At 38.1% G+C, this 17642-nt stretch overlaps 1 protein-coding gene across 1 annotated transcript; it reads right to left on the reverse strand.

The window, feature by feature from the left end:
* Positions 1 to 7430: 7430 nt before the first annotated feature.
* LOC135939444 (cytochrome b5 type B-like) lies at positions 7431 to 8304 on the reverse strand. The gene is made up of 2 exons (XM_065483839.1): positions 8101 to 8304; positions 7431 to 7830 (listed from the first exon to the last, which is right to left on the reverse strand). Exons 1-2 carry the CDS (start codon positions 8209 to 8211, stop codon positions 7621 to 7623), a joined length of 321 nt encoding a protein of 106 aa, XP_065339911.1. The 5' UTR covers positions 8212 to 8304; the 3' UTR covers positions 7431 to 7620.
* Between the last annotated feature and the right edge of the window lie 9338 nt (positions 8305 to 17642).

Genomic DNA, 17642 nt, shown 5'->3' on the forward strand with positions numbered 1-17642 from the left:
CGTGCAATTACACAAACCAACACTTATATTCACGTCGAGCCGCGGCGGTGGAAGTGAAAGAGCAGGTGTCAAGAGCGAAATCACAGAGTGTCTTCACCCCTTGCGCTTCTCGGCGAGCAGACGATCGAGGCACACATTTCATTTTATTTCTCTCTCCGGTAGCGCATGCAGATACAAAGTGTATTTATTTTATTACACGCAGCATTTCAAGGAACGGGCCGAGTCGTCGATTATTATGGTGGGCGCACCTGCCCCCGTGCCTGCTCCGCGGCTGATCACCCAAGTGAGACGCAATTCAAACCAACTCTCTCACACACACACACCGAGATGTGTAAAAAAGGAAACTGACTCGGAGAGTAAAAGAAGTAAAAAAAAAAAACAGGAGGCGAACAGGCGTCAAATCTCGGCTTACTCGCGCCGCGTTTGCTCTTTTTTGAAATTCAAATGTCGTTATCCTATTAAAGGAGAGCGCGTGTGTGACTCTGTCTGGCAGATTCAACTGGATGCCCTTGATTGCAGGCGTGCGCCTCTGCAACTCGCCGCTCGCGACGCCGAATCATTGCCCTGATCCACCCGGAAAATCGAGTTTTTTTTGCAAAATAGATTTTAAAGTATTTAAAGAGTTGTAACAATGTTATCAATAAATTGAACAAACGCAGAAATGCGTACAACTCATGTTAAACCCTACATTTATTTTTATTTTCATAGTTTAAATCATTTCAGGCAACCGAGCACTCTAAAAAATAATAAATGTATAAAATTAATATAATAGCTGGTTTTGCTCCACGTATATTCTATTTTTAGAAATTTTTTGACAAAAATTTGTCTCTTATTGAGCGTTCTTTTTACATTCAGAGGTCTTATTATAGTATATAACCTCACCTGCGGAGGAAAATCAATAAAGGATCACAATGAAGGTTTCGAGATGTTACTCAATTATTTAAATTTCAGGAATTCACCAGTTGTAAAACCCCTTAGTGCTCAAAGCAGCCAACAGATGGTGCAACCATAGACTTTCTTAAAAATTCAGTTTTAAGGCACTTTCGCTACGATTTCAGATTAAATCCTGCCACTGTGCATTCTTCACTTAATTTGCTGTCTCTTGACGTGCTGAAAACCAAAATCGGTTCAGCCAATCGCCGTAGAAACGTTGGAAAAGATTTTTTATTTCAAGAGATAGTTTTTCACGATTCTACGGCGATTGGCTGAACCGATTTTGGTTTTCAGCACGTCAAAATAAAGAATATTAAGTGAAGAATGCACAGTGGCAGGAATGAGTCTGAAATCGCAGCGGAAGTGAATTAAAATTAAATTGATTACGAAAGTTTACGGTGCCGCCATCTGTTGGCGGCTCCGAACACTAAGGACCAGCACAAAAACTGGTCGATTCAATAATTTGTTATGATTATATTTACAAGGTAATCTTACAATATTACATTTTATAGTTTTTGTCGAAATTATTTAATTCGTGTAGTCTCATTAAACGTAAATGAAGTTCAGCTAAGTCAAAAAATACACATTTTTTAATTTATATAGGAAAATTTGTACAAAAAAAATATTGAGGTCAAACAAAACCACGTAATCATTTTGTGTTTTAAACAGAAGAAGAGTCATTGCATATTGATACTGCAGGGCAGACGAACATCAAACACCGCACCAACTGCAAAAAGACAAGCAGCTGAGATGTCGGCGGGCAGTTTATTTTTTACTTTATTTTCGCGCTGCTGTTTGGTGTGCAGTCTATAGGGAAGAAGATGGTTTGTACACAGAGCCCTTTAGGTGTCTGCCTGGGTCTGTCGGCGATGCGACGCAGACGCAATAAAACCAATAAAAAGATGCACTTTAGTCTGCCGCCGTTGCTAGACTGCAGCTTATTTTTCGTCTATGACCTCCAGACACCTTCAAATAAATCTGCAATCAACCTACAATTCTATTTTTACGTGTCAACCCGTCGTAATTTTCAACATTTGAATTATGAGTGGAATTCTTCGCATCGTTTTCCCAAATTAAAGCGAGGGGGGGGAGTAACCCATTTTCCAGTAATGAAATAAAAAGAGATTCGCATCTCCCCCCGGCATGGAAAAGACAGAAAAGAATGCATGCATAAATTTGAAGGGGAATTGAGCAATCTCTTCGCATGGCGTGAAAAAAGGTGGCGAGCCTTTATTTATTTATATTAAACACTGCACTTTCGATGAATATTCAAAATATTTTGATAGAGTGGGTGTTTAGTTAGCGAACGTGTGCACCGGCGGGGAGTTTTTAATTCAAGCACGATGAAATAATCAATTCGAATGAGTTATTGTCGCTTCGTGGCACGTGCATATCCTTCTCCAGGGGCAGCGATTCGGGGCCTTCTCTTATACTAGGGCCAGAGCCAAAAATTGTAATATTTACTTAACAACCAATCTGATATTAGAGTGCACTAATTAAAATAGCCAAAAAATTAAAATTTTCTTGAAATTTCGCTCGTTTGGACCGTTCTTTTGAGGCTGATGTCGATTCTTTTGTCATAGAAATGTGTTGCTTGGAGAAAAATTATAAATTTATAGCGGGATGAACCACAATTTTCAGTAAACGACCGTTGGCCGTATCTGTTGGTGTCTCCGAACACTATAAATACTTACCGAATTGGCAAATTGGAAACTTAAAAAAACTTATATAGAGTTTATTCGCTTGGAGACTTTTAAAATAATCTGGAAAAGTTGTATAATTTGCCCCATATAAATTAATCCACCTTCAAGGGTTAAAAGTCAAATTTAATTTAAATAACTTTCTGCTTTGTCCACAGTTTGGAAAGAGGAAGGACAACTTCTATCTGATTTAATTACTTTGTATTAGGTGCGATAATTTTTTGCTGCAAGCCGTTGTGATTGAAGAGGGTCTCAACCAATCCGTAGCGAATATTGTGCGTGCCATCAAGCCGGTGGAAGGTAGAATGAGCGGACGCAGAGAGTGAGTGACTCGCGCACCGGGGTCGATAATAAAGAATAATATCTCTATGTTACGTCCAAAACGCGAAAACGCGCAATACCGGTAATTAACGTTCCATACCCGAAATATTTGTATTCTCCGCGGTGTTGCGGTGATGTGCTGAAAGTTGTCGCTTGGTTGATATTCTGCTTAACAAAAGCAGAGTGAATTAAGGAAATTAATTAAATTCCTTAGAGTGAATGGAAGCATCATATTATTGGTAAATAACGATTCTACTTGCAAAAGAAATAATTACTTCAATTGCTACATCTAATAGAGTCCTAAGATAAATAAAAATAAGTAATTCATAAATTTGCATTCAAAATTTTCTGACATGAATTCAAAGGTTTTCAAATCACTTGTTGTGGCAAGAAGCACTTGAATTTAATTTCGACTTGCACAACGTCATGTTCTTCTTGCAAATGCGTGATCTTTTTGGCAAAATTCGAAGCCTTTAGACATGCCACTATCAGAGATAATTCTGTTTCAGGGACTTGATCAGCTTTTAGGAAGAGTGATCTCGTTCCAACAGTCATTTTTTTCTAGAGTGCCGGAAGCTGTTGCTAGTTTGTAAAATTGTTTTTCTTTGCCTTGAGCTAAATCGACAGCACGTATGTTTTCAGGCGTAATTCTGCTCCTGTCAACTGGCAATCCAGCAATTTACCTTTTTTAACTCATCAATCGCCAACTATTTCAAAGGTTGATTGCACGGATTTTCGATCAAAACCGCGTGTAGTGGACATCCTTTAAGCCAATTAAGTGGAGGTTGGAAGTTAATAATTTCGAGTATTGAGCGTTTTCGCGTTTGGAACGCAACATATATATAATATGAATATTATGAATGGCGATTTGTCATCTCTCGTGCCAGTCGGTTTTATCAAAAGCGCTATAATTTTTATTTTCCCCCGCCCGCCCTCCCTGGCGTCGCTGTCGCTCACCTTTTTTATATTCGTGAAAATCAAGCACGGCGGCAGCCTTTTACGAATTCGTCATCATCATCACCGGCGTCGCCACCGAAAGCCAAGGACATTTTCGTATTCAAATCACCTTTATTGGGTGTGAAAACCAGCCGCGCATTATTTTGCCACCCTCGAATATCACACAGCTCTGCGTGGAAAGTGAAAATTATTACACCGCATATAGAGTCTGCTGATTTCTGCCGTAAATTGCGATGCAATCTCGTTCAGTATGAGTGCTGATTGCTGTGCATTTTGGGGCAAACGCCACTGGACTGGGCCTTGCCTTTTTCACTTATTGCGTTCGTGCCCAAACGACCGCATTATTTGATGTATTGCCCTGACTTTGTGATTTTCCGTAGGAGTCCACTATCCTCTGCTTTATGTGGTGAATTGAATAATCAATTCCAAAATAACTGAATCACAGGAACTCCAACATTTTATTAATACAGAAATAATAATAATCGTGCAGAGCTCAATAAATAAAGGTTCTAGCGGTTTCCAAACGCTTTAGACGAATTACTGTCATCAAAACCAAATTTAAATTATATTAAGCTACGTGATTTTTTTTATAAATAATTTGTGAAAACGGAACCAAATGCTGACTGAAATTGCCTTAAAAAACACAAAATTGTTTAACACAAAAACGTTGTGTAAGTTAGTTGGCAAAAGACTTGATTTGACACGTAAAGTATTCAGAGAGAGGGTGATTTATTTTTTTTTGTAATATGTTTTATTGTTCTGCCACAGCTCGTGGAAATTCACAAAACTGTCGATAAATTTCTTGCGATAGACGTAATCGAGGAAGCAAGAAGCCCGTGGAACACTCCAGGTTTATTAATTAATTAATTTATATTTTTTGACAACGTTATACCATCGCTAAAATATTTTTTATTCCAAATTTAAAAATACAGGCATAATAAAAAAATTTGTTTAACGTTTTGAGACCTTGAACCCACTTGACCCTTGACCTACAACGCCAGTAGACGTCGGCAAGTTGTGGGTATCAAACGTCAATTAAATATTCTGGGCATCGATTTTCAAGACTTTGGTGAATAACGCACGGCGTTTTAATTGAAAGATCTCGGTGGCGAGGCATTTCCACAATTGACGGTCTTGCAAATAGATGGAAACGTGTGATTCGCGGCAATAATTCTAAAAAATAATATAGATAAACGATAAAGTTTGGCTGTCTGAATGATTTAGAAAAAAAATAATTTAAAAATAGATTTAAATTGGGGGGAAATGACTCATTTGTCTAGTAAACGTGAAAATTTGTGTGAATTTTTTTCTGGTGAGGAAAAATGGTTTAAAGCTTCGCAGAGAAACCGTTTAGATTTTAAACTCGTGATTTAGATAATTGAATTGACTATAAAATGCGCATTTTCCTATTCTTTTTAAAGAACTCATTGTCAGCTTCTCACGTTACATTATTTTGCAATATTTTGTTTTGGTAAGGGAAGACGAATCGCTTATGCTGGTCCGTCGATCGAGTGCTTTTGTGTGCGAGGCGCGCGTTGTTTTGGAGTCGGCGAGCGAAGAAGCGAGTGAGCGATCCACTTGATTGATCTCAAGGTGCTTCTTAATTTGAGCGCGCGCGAGCAGCAGGTGACTCGCAGCACGCGTCTCGTTCAAGCGTTACTTTTATTGCTCTCGAGTATCATTACCAGCACATACACTACTCGCTCGTCGTGTCTCTTTTGCTGCCGCGGCACCGCGCACCAGCGAGGAGTGTGTGTTTATACGTGCGAGCGCCGGGAGTGAGCTATGCCGCTTTTTAATTATCTCGGCACACGCTAATGTACAAATCCATTATTATTGCCTTCCCCACCGCCGCCGCCGACGCCGACGCCGCCGCCGATAGATAAGTGCGAGCAAAGAAAGGTGCGCGCGGCCAGCAATTCCAGGAAACGTACAATAATCGGTTTAATTGGCAGCCGTTCTGCTGACTGCTGTAATTAATCGAGAATTTCCTGACAAACACACACACAGGGGCTATTGATCGGACAGAAATATTCGGTGCTTTGCGCGCCGCTCTCGTCCTATTTTCAATTAGGCGCCTGTCGTGACGTCATGACAACGTGCAGGACGCATGAAATGATATAATTATTATCTCTAGGTGTGTGTTTTCCCATTTAAAGTGGATCGATCAGGGTTTATTCGAAGATTTTTTACTGAAATTGCTCTCGGAAGACTAGGTCAAAATATAGGAACCACTATTTGTTTCAGCTGAAATCCCGATTTATTTTGCTTTAAGGGAAATGTCCTTAAAAATCTGCACAAGGTTCGAAAACCCCGATATTTTTGAAAAATATTCTTCAATGAAAAATTGAAACAAAATACATGAGATACTGAGGAGCCGTATTTGGAAAAAAACGTGTAAACATAAAATTGGTGGGGTTTCCGGCTTTTTTTGCATTTTTCTTATTGCAAAACTTGACGAACACTGAAAATAGACAAAATCTGACCTCCGATTATTTTATGATCTTTAATTTTTATGACTTGAATGCTAGTTGTCTATACAGAAAATAGTTCGTTGAGTTCATATTTTGGTAAATTTAACGCTCTAGAAACGTACAATAGTCAAAAGAGGAACTTTACAGAGTTTGAACATGACCAGGCTTCGATTTCTCTGGTCAAGTTTCCACTTTTCGGGAAACTCCTTGTTGTGAACAATTTGTTGTGAATATTTCAAGTATAAGGAGTCATTTCTCATCTAAAAAGCATGCTAAATTTTTACTGTTCTAAAAAAATCAGTGTTATATTAAATTTAAAAGTAAATTTTGGCTTAAACAAAGGTCGGTTTATGAAAAATTGTTTTTTTTTCAGTATTAATCCAATTTAATTTCAGCGAGCTATCATTGTTTAAAGTGGAATGATACTGGGCAACAATTGAAAATTATTTAAATTGTTGGATGCCTCAAACAAGTGACCGATAAACAATTTGTTCAACAATTTGCAATAGTAAAAAAATGACCTTCCTACAATGAAAATTCAAAATTTGCCAATTTTCTCCAAAATGTACAGCGCTTGAACATATTTTCTTGGCATATTCCGATTCCTCTCGTCGAGATCTGTCCAATTGTGTATGCCACTTATTGGGGAAACTTTTGGTTTGAAATTAAATCGGAATTCAAGTAAGGAGACAGCCATTGCCATTTGAAAAGCACGCTAACTTTCCAGCCAATTTTCTCAAAAAATTACAGAGCGTCTTAAATCAATTTAGGCTTTAACTGAATCCTAAGGGACGAGTTATGCGTTGGCAACAAGCATTTTCCAGGCTTTTCCAGTATCATTCCTCTTTAATATTAATGACCGAAATCCCCAAAATTATAATCATCGTCTGCGAATGTCAGGATGGTAAGCAAAGAGACTTTGGATCGAAATCTTATCAAAGCTTTGACAGTCGGACAAAAGTCTTATGAGGGCCTTATTCTTTCATAATTGATAAGAATTGGTTGGCCGCGTGGTGCCACAATATATGAACATGATTCATCACAATTCAAAGTTAAAATCTTTTTATTTCGAATTAACGAAAGACTCCAGGTCCACTTTATTGATGCTTTCATTTTGAGGAATAATAATATACACAGAAAATAAGTCTGTATAAATATTAATTAAACTTTGTGATAAATTAACAGTCAGATTACAGGCCAAATGTCGCAACACACTATAATGAACCGATCCGATTTCACTGAATAATGCAGCATGACTTTGCTTTTTCCTTTTCCTTTGACGGTGAACTGTTGGACGTTTCTAAATTGTCTTTGCTAGTGAGCACGCCGATTTTGAATTGAGTCAGCATGTCACGCGCATCTTTCGAGTGGCCCACATTGTTGAAGTCCTTGGTGGCGTCCTTGCCCGCGACCCCCAGCAGCTGGTCACCACCGCCAGGGTGTTCCTGAAGGCAACAAATAATGAAAAATGTAAACACAATTAATTTAATTTCAGGAAATAAAAAGAAATCTTTACATTTCTATAAGGCATGAAACGGTTTCAAACTAGAAAATTAATAGTGGTGCCATCTGTTGGGGCCTTCAGACATCGACAAAATATAATTAAATGTAAAATAAATAAAATTCATTCAAACATATTAATTGCGGCATAGATAGAGATAAAACGGATTTATCTCCTAGATAAGGAAAACATTTTCTTCCTTTGAATGTCTCACCTTGACGAATTTTGTGACGTCGAAGACTTCTCCTCGAATCACAATCCAGAGGGACTCTTCGGTGTTGTGCTGTCGCACTTCAGCCAACTCGATTTCCCTGATTTCCGTCATTTCTCATCCGCGGAGACGAGGGCTGATCTTCCTCAAAGAGTCGGCCGGTTTCGTGTGGCCGCTCAACGTTTTCATCATTGTTGATAAATGCAATTTTGTCTCGAATTCTCCTTATCTCTAATCGTGCCGAGTGTTTACAATGCAGATAACGAGCCAGTTTTTATGGGAAATCTTATATGGCTGGCGGGATGAACAGGCTTCAGCCCAATTTGTTATGACACACTCCGTTGATAACACGATTGACGAGTGAATCGTGATTTGCGAAAACAAGTGGATTCGTCACCACGGTGACGTTGGAATTTTTACTTGACATGATTGATTTTCAGAGAACTATATTTATAATCTTACTGTTCAAGGAAAAATTAAAGGAATTAAAGTTTATATATATAATTTGGTTTGTTGTCTAACTTAATATTAATTTCAACTTACGTAAATTTGGTTATTAGTTAGTCAAAGCGGCGACCAGATGTGCGATAAAATTGGTTCCCACTGCGCAGATGCAAGATGGCGTCTGAATGTGGGAAACCAAAAGCCGTACGAGTGTCAAGAGTTTGTTTTCACGATCCAAAAGACACAATTAGTCAAGTAATTCCAATAATTCACAATATTGACTGAAACTTGCTTCTTTTCGCGCATTTTCACGTGACCGATTTTCAACCGGACGCCATATCTGCGCGTCACACGAATCTGGACCCCGCTGGTTAGTCATTTATCTCCTATACATGCGTGATTTTTTTCCATTTTTAGGAGTTTGAAGGTTTAGGTCTAAAATCTATCAATCTCCCAGGAATTTTACAGAGTATTAAGCCACGTGAAATTGATAAATGGTTTTAGAAGGACCCGATTATCAAGATTTCTTGAACTTTAATCTAATTTTGGGGTTCAAGTCTATACGGTTGTCACACTTCCAAAACCTCTAGCTGATTCACGATTTGTGCACACGTCTCTCCTTCAAAGCAAAAGATAATAAATTTGTGACAGTAAGAAGATTCAATTAAATTTTATGACGTCTTGCAAAAATATTTATTTTTCTGCTTCATTTGTTTGCAGATAAGATTGTCTTTAGACTTTCCTCATAAGAGCCTATGGATGCAATAATTTTTCCTGTGCATTGTGTTGATCGCTAGTAGAAAAGTAGACGCAAGGAGGTGACTCGGCTGAGCAAGTTTTACGACAAAACCGCAGAACCATATGCACATGACGTTCTGCTCGAGTAGGTAATTATACCTGTGTGACTTCATCACCACACACGGCGTGCTGACTGCACCTTTTGTTTCACCAAATTGCCGCTTTCGGCTCAGTGGCGAGACTGGAACCAAGAAGTGACCATTTCTTCGAATTTCTGAATTTTAATAAAAAAAAAAATTAACAAGTTTTGCGATTATGATGATTTTGAAATCTAGAAAAAATAATTTAGGAATGGTACTGCATAAGCCTGGAAAATGCTTGTTGGCAATGCATAAACTCATTCCTTAGGTTTCAGTTAAAGCCTAAATTGACCTAAGAAGCACTGTAGTTTTTTGAGAAAATTGGTTTGAAAGTTAGCGTGCTTTTCAAATGGTAATGGCTGTCTCCTTACTTGAAATCCGATTTAATTTCAAAACCAAGAGTTTCCCCAATAAGTGGCATACACCGTTGGACAGATCTCGACGAGAGGAATCGAAATATGCCAAGAAAATATGTTCAAGCACTGCAAATTTTGGAGAAAATTGGCAAAAATTGAATTTTTCCTGTAAGAAGGTCCTTTTTTTATTATTGCTAATTGTTAAACAAATTGTTTAGCGATCAATTGTTTATGGCATCCCAACATTTCAGATAATTTTCAATTGTTGCCCAGTTTTGATTGAATTAAAAACTTCCCTAAGTTCTCTCCGAGCAAGCGAGAGCATGCTGAAAGTGAATCTTACTAGATCCGCTTACTAGATCTGCTCATAGATGGCAGCGTGATGTTCTTCAAAGCGATACCCTGAGAAAGGGGAGGTCAACCCTCCGCGGCACCTGCGCAACACACACTTCTTTCAAAATTAACACTTTTTGACGTAAGAACAAAAAAATACATATATTCCTGGATCCGCCACTGCTGCTCCGTTTCTCGCACAAAGAAAAGCGTTTCACCTGAAGAAAATCGGTGCTCGCCGCTGCAGACAGGCGCAGGATAAACGCATCAACAACCAACATACAACTCTTTTTCTTTCTACGCTCAATTCCATTATCTTAGTCAAACAAGAGAAGCACTGCGCGTCGATTGCCACCCACGTGATGAGCAAACAAATTACAACGAAAGGCTAGCTCGCCGCGCGGCGACACAAAACTCGATAATGACGGCGTGTGTGTCATTATTTGGTGCACCGCCGCGCGGCATTGACGGACGCGTCAGTTTCTTTGTTCTGGCCTGGCGTTTGACCAAATTAGGAAATGAGCCGCTCGCACACCATGCACCGCATCTTTTGTCCGTGGGAAAAAGCCTTTTTGTCCTTTCCGAGAGCGTAATAGCAGGCTTATTGTAATATTGACTCTGCGCGCTGGAGAACAATTGATCCCAATTTCTGTATTGTTTTGTTTTGTAAGCGAATGTGCTCCGTGCGTGCAATTGAGTTCGAGAATACGAAACAAAAGTTACCTAATCGATTTAACACACCAAAATTTCATGTGGGTAAACAAAAAATTCACATTTTATAGGTGGTCTGTATATAAAGAAGAGCACAATTTAGTTATAAAACTCTCCATCATAAAAAGGTATTTCTTTCTTTCTTCCTGGCTGCAACTGAACAATTTAAATATTCAATAATATCTCTCTCTTTGAAGCTGGCATAAAAAATGCTCTCGGTCTGACAGGCTGCCTGCTCGAGCATGCACTTTTATGCATTTTTAAAGAAGTGCTCGCTCGGTGTTATTCGCCAGACAGGGGATTTGCGTGCCAAACGAGAGCAGCTGGATTGTTGCACTTTGCTTTTATTATGTATATGCACATGTTACTCGTGGCGCAAATGGCAGAATTATTGTTCTTTATGACTTCTGGCTAAACGATCTCTTCTTCAAACATATGCAGGTCACCAGACGCCGCGTCTTTTTTCAGTTTGGCAAGGAAACGGAAAACGGACTCGCGTCTACCACAGAAAGCTGAATTTAAATAGCTCATCTTATTTTTGCTTTGAAATTCATGCCAGACGGTTCTACTCAGAGTGCAGTACTTTGGGCAAAAACATGCTAACAAATCTGCAAAATAAAAATTACAATATTTATAAACGGATGCAAAAATTAGAATCAATTGCCTAAATAATTCTCGTCTATTACCTTGCAGATTTGTCGGAGAAATTTAGTCAAATTTTGAATATTTAATGGTAATTTTTCGGAACAACAAATATTTTGTTAGTTTTAAAATTTCCTCTGCCCTCCTGAGGACAAAAAATAAATAAATCAGTTAATTTAAGTTTTTTAAATTTGCTAGAGCGAATGTAACGACTACTTTAAGAGGAAAATCAATATTTCAAAACCAATCATAGACTTAATTATTCATAATTCTTGTGATTTTCTTTTATCCAAAGATTCGGGTTTCCAATCTGCAGATAAATTTATTATTTTAAATAAATTTAAATGCAGTGAACAGTATAATTTATTTTTCTTTGTTTCGAAGATGAACAGCAAATTTAAATACCAATTTCTGCGCAAACAAAAAATGACAGCTGCTGCAGTGTTTCAAACAATTTGTGCAGCCGGTTCATAAACACGCAATTAACGCTGGAGAACATTGTCTCCGCAGTGCAAAGAAAGCAAGCAAGCTGCACTCGAGAGAAATATAATTGCTGCAAGCGCAGCGAGGCGCAGACCAGTGCATAAAGTGAAAAATGATAATTGCATTTTGCAGCGCGGCGACAGCAGCGATTCCATTTTTCTTCCGCCTTCCCGTCTGCATTTTAGTAAAATAAGAAAATGAAAATTCCCTACTCGTGTGTGTTAACATATATGTATAAAATAAAACGTGAGTAAGAGGCAAGGGTTGCGCTCGCTTGTCGTGGTGCATTTGTGTTAGACACACAAAAGAGCTCGTCGCTCTGATAAAAGTGTCGAGATTCTGGTGAAAAATGCGCACGAGTTGGAGGCGGTCCAGCCCCCTTTTTTGCAGACACTCGCGAAAATAATGCTTTTGTTGTGTTGCTCTTCGAGTGGCTGCTCCTTTGAGTAATCACATTTGGCGCATCTTGCTCAAGATTTATCTCCACAACTTCCTCCCCTCATAATGCAGAATTAAGCGGAAACCTCTCTTGGAAGAGCTAGAATATCAAATTCATGAATATAAATTTATGAGAGTTGTTATTAAAAATGTTACATATTTTTATTTTTAATATAAAATGGAAACAGACGTAGTCACGGCAAGCTGTCACATTTTTTTAAAGAAATTTCCTTTTTGTCACAACGACCTTAAAATTACAAATTAAATTTAAACAATTTCTTAAGAAACCCGGAGATAGTAATATTTATTTTCGCAATTAGTGATTTCAAAAAAGTTATCCTGTTCGCGCGAATAAGGAATCAAAGAAGAAAGGGAAGGATTTTATACAAAAATAAAAATAAATGAATTATTTTACACAGCTACATGTGTCAGCAAATTTTGGTATTGCACATAAATTTACAATTAATTGTAACAATCCTATGTTAATTGTATTTTGTGCTTGATTTTTGAAAAATCTACTTGTATTTTAGAGCCCAGAACTAATTTAGCAACAATGTCTCTCCGCCTGAATTGGAACAAATGCCTGAATAATTAAGGTCGTTACAGCAAAATCGAGAAACAATAATGGGAAGGATTGTTTTTAAATTTGGATCGAAAACGCCTTTTAAGAAAACTGCAGCGTTTTCAGCTTCTTACAAAAAAGCATAATACATATAACTTCTTGTTGTCTTTTTTTATGCCTTCGGCGATTCTTTCCACGCAATTTAACAGTGAAGACCCGCCAATATTATCAGAGCGATTAATTTGGCCGTATATATAAGTACAGAAGAAGTGCCAGACAACAAAGCCTGATTTATAATCGTAACGATTTTGCTGCTTTTTTCTCTCTCGAGAGAGTAGGCGACTCGAGCATGAAATTATAGTCCTTTCAAACTTCTTTATTATATGCAAATCATTTTGCACCGCATTTTTCAGCCTTTTCCCCGGAACACAAACACGATGTAGGTGAACGCCTCATTTGTGTCGCGATCCGCAGAGTGGCTCTCGACAATAATTCAATTTCCAGACAGCTAATCATTATACGCTTGCAGAAAAAAGAGAGTAACCCAAGAAGAAACACGTAACACCACTTCCAGCAGCTTATATATTCTATATGTCTCTGCTGCAAATTGCGTTATTCCGTTTGAGCCGAAGACGAGGGGCGCGTACTTACGGGTGTCACATTTCACCCCTTTTCACCCTTGGGAGGTGGACGTACCCATCCCGGCTGATTATTTGAATATTCATCGACTTGGCAAAACCCGCGGGTGTGCTCGCATGCAAACTCACCCTTTGCCGGCCGTTTGTTATCTTTGCATGTCCGGCGCGAAAAAAAAACACAACCTAAGGGGTAGTCCAGAACAGAGAGACGCCGTCATACTGGTTGCCCGGAAGTTTATGGTTTTTTTAACAGGCCTATTCAGCGTTTTAATCGGTTATACGGGTTAGTAATATCTAAATAGACAAAATTTACATAGTTCCTTTTATTGAATTGTTGTTAAAATAGCCACGTCAAGGGAATTATATACCCAAACTTTTTAGTTTTCAGAAAAAAATTCACAATTTTATGCAGCTGAAATTTTTTTAATTTACTTTTGCAGATTTAAAATTAACTGGAACGTAAGATTCAATTCCTGCGACAAAAATATAATTAACTGCGAAATTTTATCGCATATGTCCAGGAATGAAATGAAAACAAATTTCAGAGTATGCAGCGCAAATATTTTCCCTCTTGAAATTTTATTGGTAAAAATTAAGCAAACCTCCATCGTCTGGAGAAAAATGTCGGAAAATTGTACAAAATTTACACTTCCATCAGTGAAATAAACAATTTCAATTCATAAATGGACTAAATTATTCAATAATTCATAATTCAATTGGCAATCAGAGTTAGGATTAGATATGTATTTTAAAATCTAATATAATAATCCTAATTTAGTCTATGTGTTTGTAAATTTAATGCTGTGGACACGTGTCAATAGCAATAATGTTTTCAAGCAAAAATGCAAGAGATAAATTCTTATCGCGTTCATACCAGTCGAAACTTGCAGGCAGTTGTAAAAACACCCTGTAGAGATTCACAATAGAAATATCTATCTATACGTGTCCCATAAAGGGCGACTTTACCTTATTGGACCCTCTTTATCCGAACACAATAATACGCGTCAGTCAGTTGATGAATTCTGTCTGAGTCATTTTCTAGCTTGCACCCCCAGTAGCGCAAAATAAATACACTTCTAGGGAGTGCAAACCATTAACATTTACAGGGAGTAGAACTAAGCAGATTACATGTAAGAGCATATTCTGTTCGTACCTTTTTACTATATTTAATGATAGTTTAATGAATCGGGAGTAGACATCTGAGCCGCCCACATTTTCATCGGCGGCTGGCTTTCCGGCTCCGAGCCGTCAATACAGAAGTCGGCGGCTGGCTTGCAACCGGCTCATGTGTTTTTTAAGACTACATAACTCAAAATCGTAAATCATAACTTATTTGTAACACGCTGTAAACTGCACAGATCGCATAAACCCGCATTTTTTTCCGGAAAAACACACTGCATTGCAAAAAAACTCAATTTTTTCTGAAATTTCACGCTTTTTTTCGGATCACATTTGTGCAATTTTAATGAAGAAAAAATGAATTTTTAGAACAGCAGCAAAAAATCCAAAAATTTTATCAATAGGAGGTCAACTGTCATCATAATTTTCCAAAATTCCTTACTCTTTTGACGCGAAATGTGACCTTTTCGGAAAATGCAGTAGAACCTAAAACTGATGGATTTTCCCCCTGGTTTTATACGCAAAAAACAATGGTTATTTTTTACACAATGCAAAATTGGTGATCCGTGGCAAGCTACAAGTTGCGTTTTGTGCTATAGAATTGACGACAATTAACAAATTTTCGCAGTTGCTTTATCTAAATTGAAGTTGAATATTTTAGGTATTTTAGGAAATTGAGGAGGAATGTAATTTTCAGGTAAAAGAAGTGTATTGGTTGGGAGATCGGTTTTGGAACAGGCTTCGCTAATTTCGCAATGTGCAAAAAATCAGCTGGTTAAACCTCACAGTCGAATTTCACCGCGGGCGGTCACTTTGAAACCTCACAGTCGACTCACTCATTTTTAATTGCGGTTATTTTCCTACACTGTATGGCAACAGATTCAAAAATTTTCTCTTCTATAGCGCATAAAATAAATTATCAATAAACTTATTTGCACGTCTGAAAGTCAGACTGTATATTTTTAGATAATATTTTAGCTTCTGATTGTGAGGAAATTCTTTTAACTTGTGAAGTAATTCACCAGTTGCATAAACCCTAAGTGTTCAAAGCCGCCAACAGATGGCGCCCCCGTAAACTTTCGATTTTAAGGCACTTTCGCTGCGATTTCAGACTCAATCTAGCTACTGTGCATTCTTTCAATTAATTTGCTATTTTTTGACGTGCTGAAAACCAAAATCGATTCAGCCAATCGCCGTAGAATCGTGAAAAACTATTTTTTGAAATAAAAAAATCTTTTCCAACGTTTCTACGGCGAATGGCTGAACCGATTTTGGTTTTCAGCGCGTCAAAAAAAAGCAAATTAAATGAAAGATGCAAAATAGCTAAATTGAGTCTGAAATCGCAGCGGAAATGCCTTAAAACCGCTTAAAACAAATTTTTTAAGAACGTCTGTGGTTGCGCCATCTGTTGGCGGCTTCAATAACTAAGAGTTTATGCAACTGGTCAATTCTCAAGTTTTAAAATGCCAGTTAAAAAACACTTAAACCTGGCAGCCTATCTATCATGAGAGTAATTCGCGTGCAAAGCTGATTAATTTTCAGATTTAAATTAAATAATACTTTCTATAATTGAGGCCTCTAATGGCATTCTAATGGCATTGTAAAAAGAAATTAAAGATAAAAGGTATTAAGGGAAAGACCTCTTGTTTTCTTGCCGACAAAAAAGTCCAAATCAATACCACTTAGTTAGCCCAGAAAGCTGTAATAATCGAGTCTTTTTCATGGATTTATTCACGCGCAGTTGGCCTAGTGACACCCCATGCCGCGTCTCTCCCTCTATTGCTCGCGCCACGCATGAGAATGAGAAGCAAAACACGCCGCGCGTTTATACTCGGCGCGTCGAGGGCATCAATGAACTCGGTCTAATTTTAAGGTCAGCTGCGCGCGAGATACGGATCCGACTCGCTGGCTTATGGAGGATCGGCTTCAGCGAGGTCAGGGTTATTTTTAATTCGCCACTGCCGATGTCTCGCGCTAAAATTACGCCAGAATGCGTCACTGACCCCCATTAAAGCCGAGAGTAATTAATAATTGACCGCCGTGGCATTTCTTTGTTATTGTTTTATCTCCTCACAGTGGCAGCGCCGACGCTTTTTTTTACCAGCAGTGTATAAATCTCGCGGACTCCCCTTTTCTTTATCGCTCGTTTCCAAATTAATTTCAGCTGTAAATCCGATTTAGTACGCGCTTAGGCTTATCACACGAGTTATTTGCATTCGTGAGCGAGGTGGAAAAAACAGCGTGTCCAGAGGCAGGTTTGTTTGGCAAGTCAAGAGGCGGCACTTATTTTGACATTCACGCAGTCAATGACGAAGAGATAAAACTATATAAAAGGAATGCTGCTATCCACTTCCTTGTTTTTGTTTTGAAACATCTGTGTTGTGTTAGCGTTAGCACTATATGCCATTTTAAAACCGCAAATCACGTAAATAGAATATTGCAGATATTCAAAAAGTGCATTGAAAATAATATGAAACTCCGGCTTTCTTCCAGGCAGGTTTTGAATTTTTAAAGGGGAATGATACTGCAAAAGCCTGGAAAATGCTTGTTGCCAATGCATGGAATCATCCTTTAGGATTCAGTTAAAGCCTAAATTGACCCAAGAAGCACTGTAATTTTTTAGAAGATTGGCTGGAAATGGAGAGGGCTGTCTCCTTACTTGAAATCCGATTTAATTTCAAAAGCAAGAGTTTCCCCAATAAGTGGCATACACCGTTGGACAGATCTCGACGAGAGGAATCGAAATATGCCAAGAAAATATGTTCAAGCACTGCAAATTTTGGAGAAAATTGGCAAAATTTGAATTTTTACTGTAGGAAGGTCCTTTTTTACTATTGCAAATTGTTCAACAAATTGTTTATGGCATCCAACAATTCAAATAATTTTCAATTGTTGTCCTGTATCATTCCAGTTTTAAATTTGAGACAACATTCGCATTTGA

Source organism: Cloeon dipterum, chromosome 3 (assembly GCF_949628265.1).
Source record: "Cloeon dipterum chromosome 3, ieCloDipt1.1, whole genome shotgun sequence".
NCBI classification, from domain to species: Eukaryota; Metazoa; Arthropoda; class Insecta; order Ephemeroptera; family Baetidae; genus Cloeon; species Cloeon dipterum.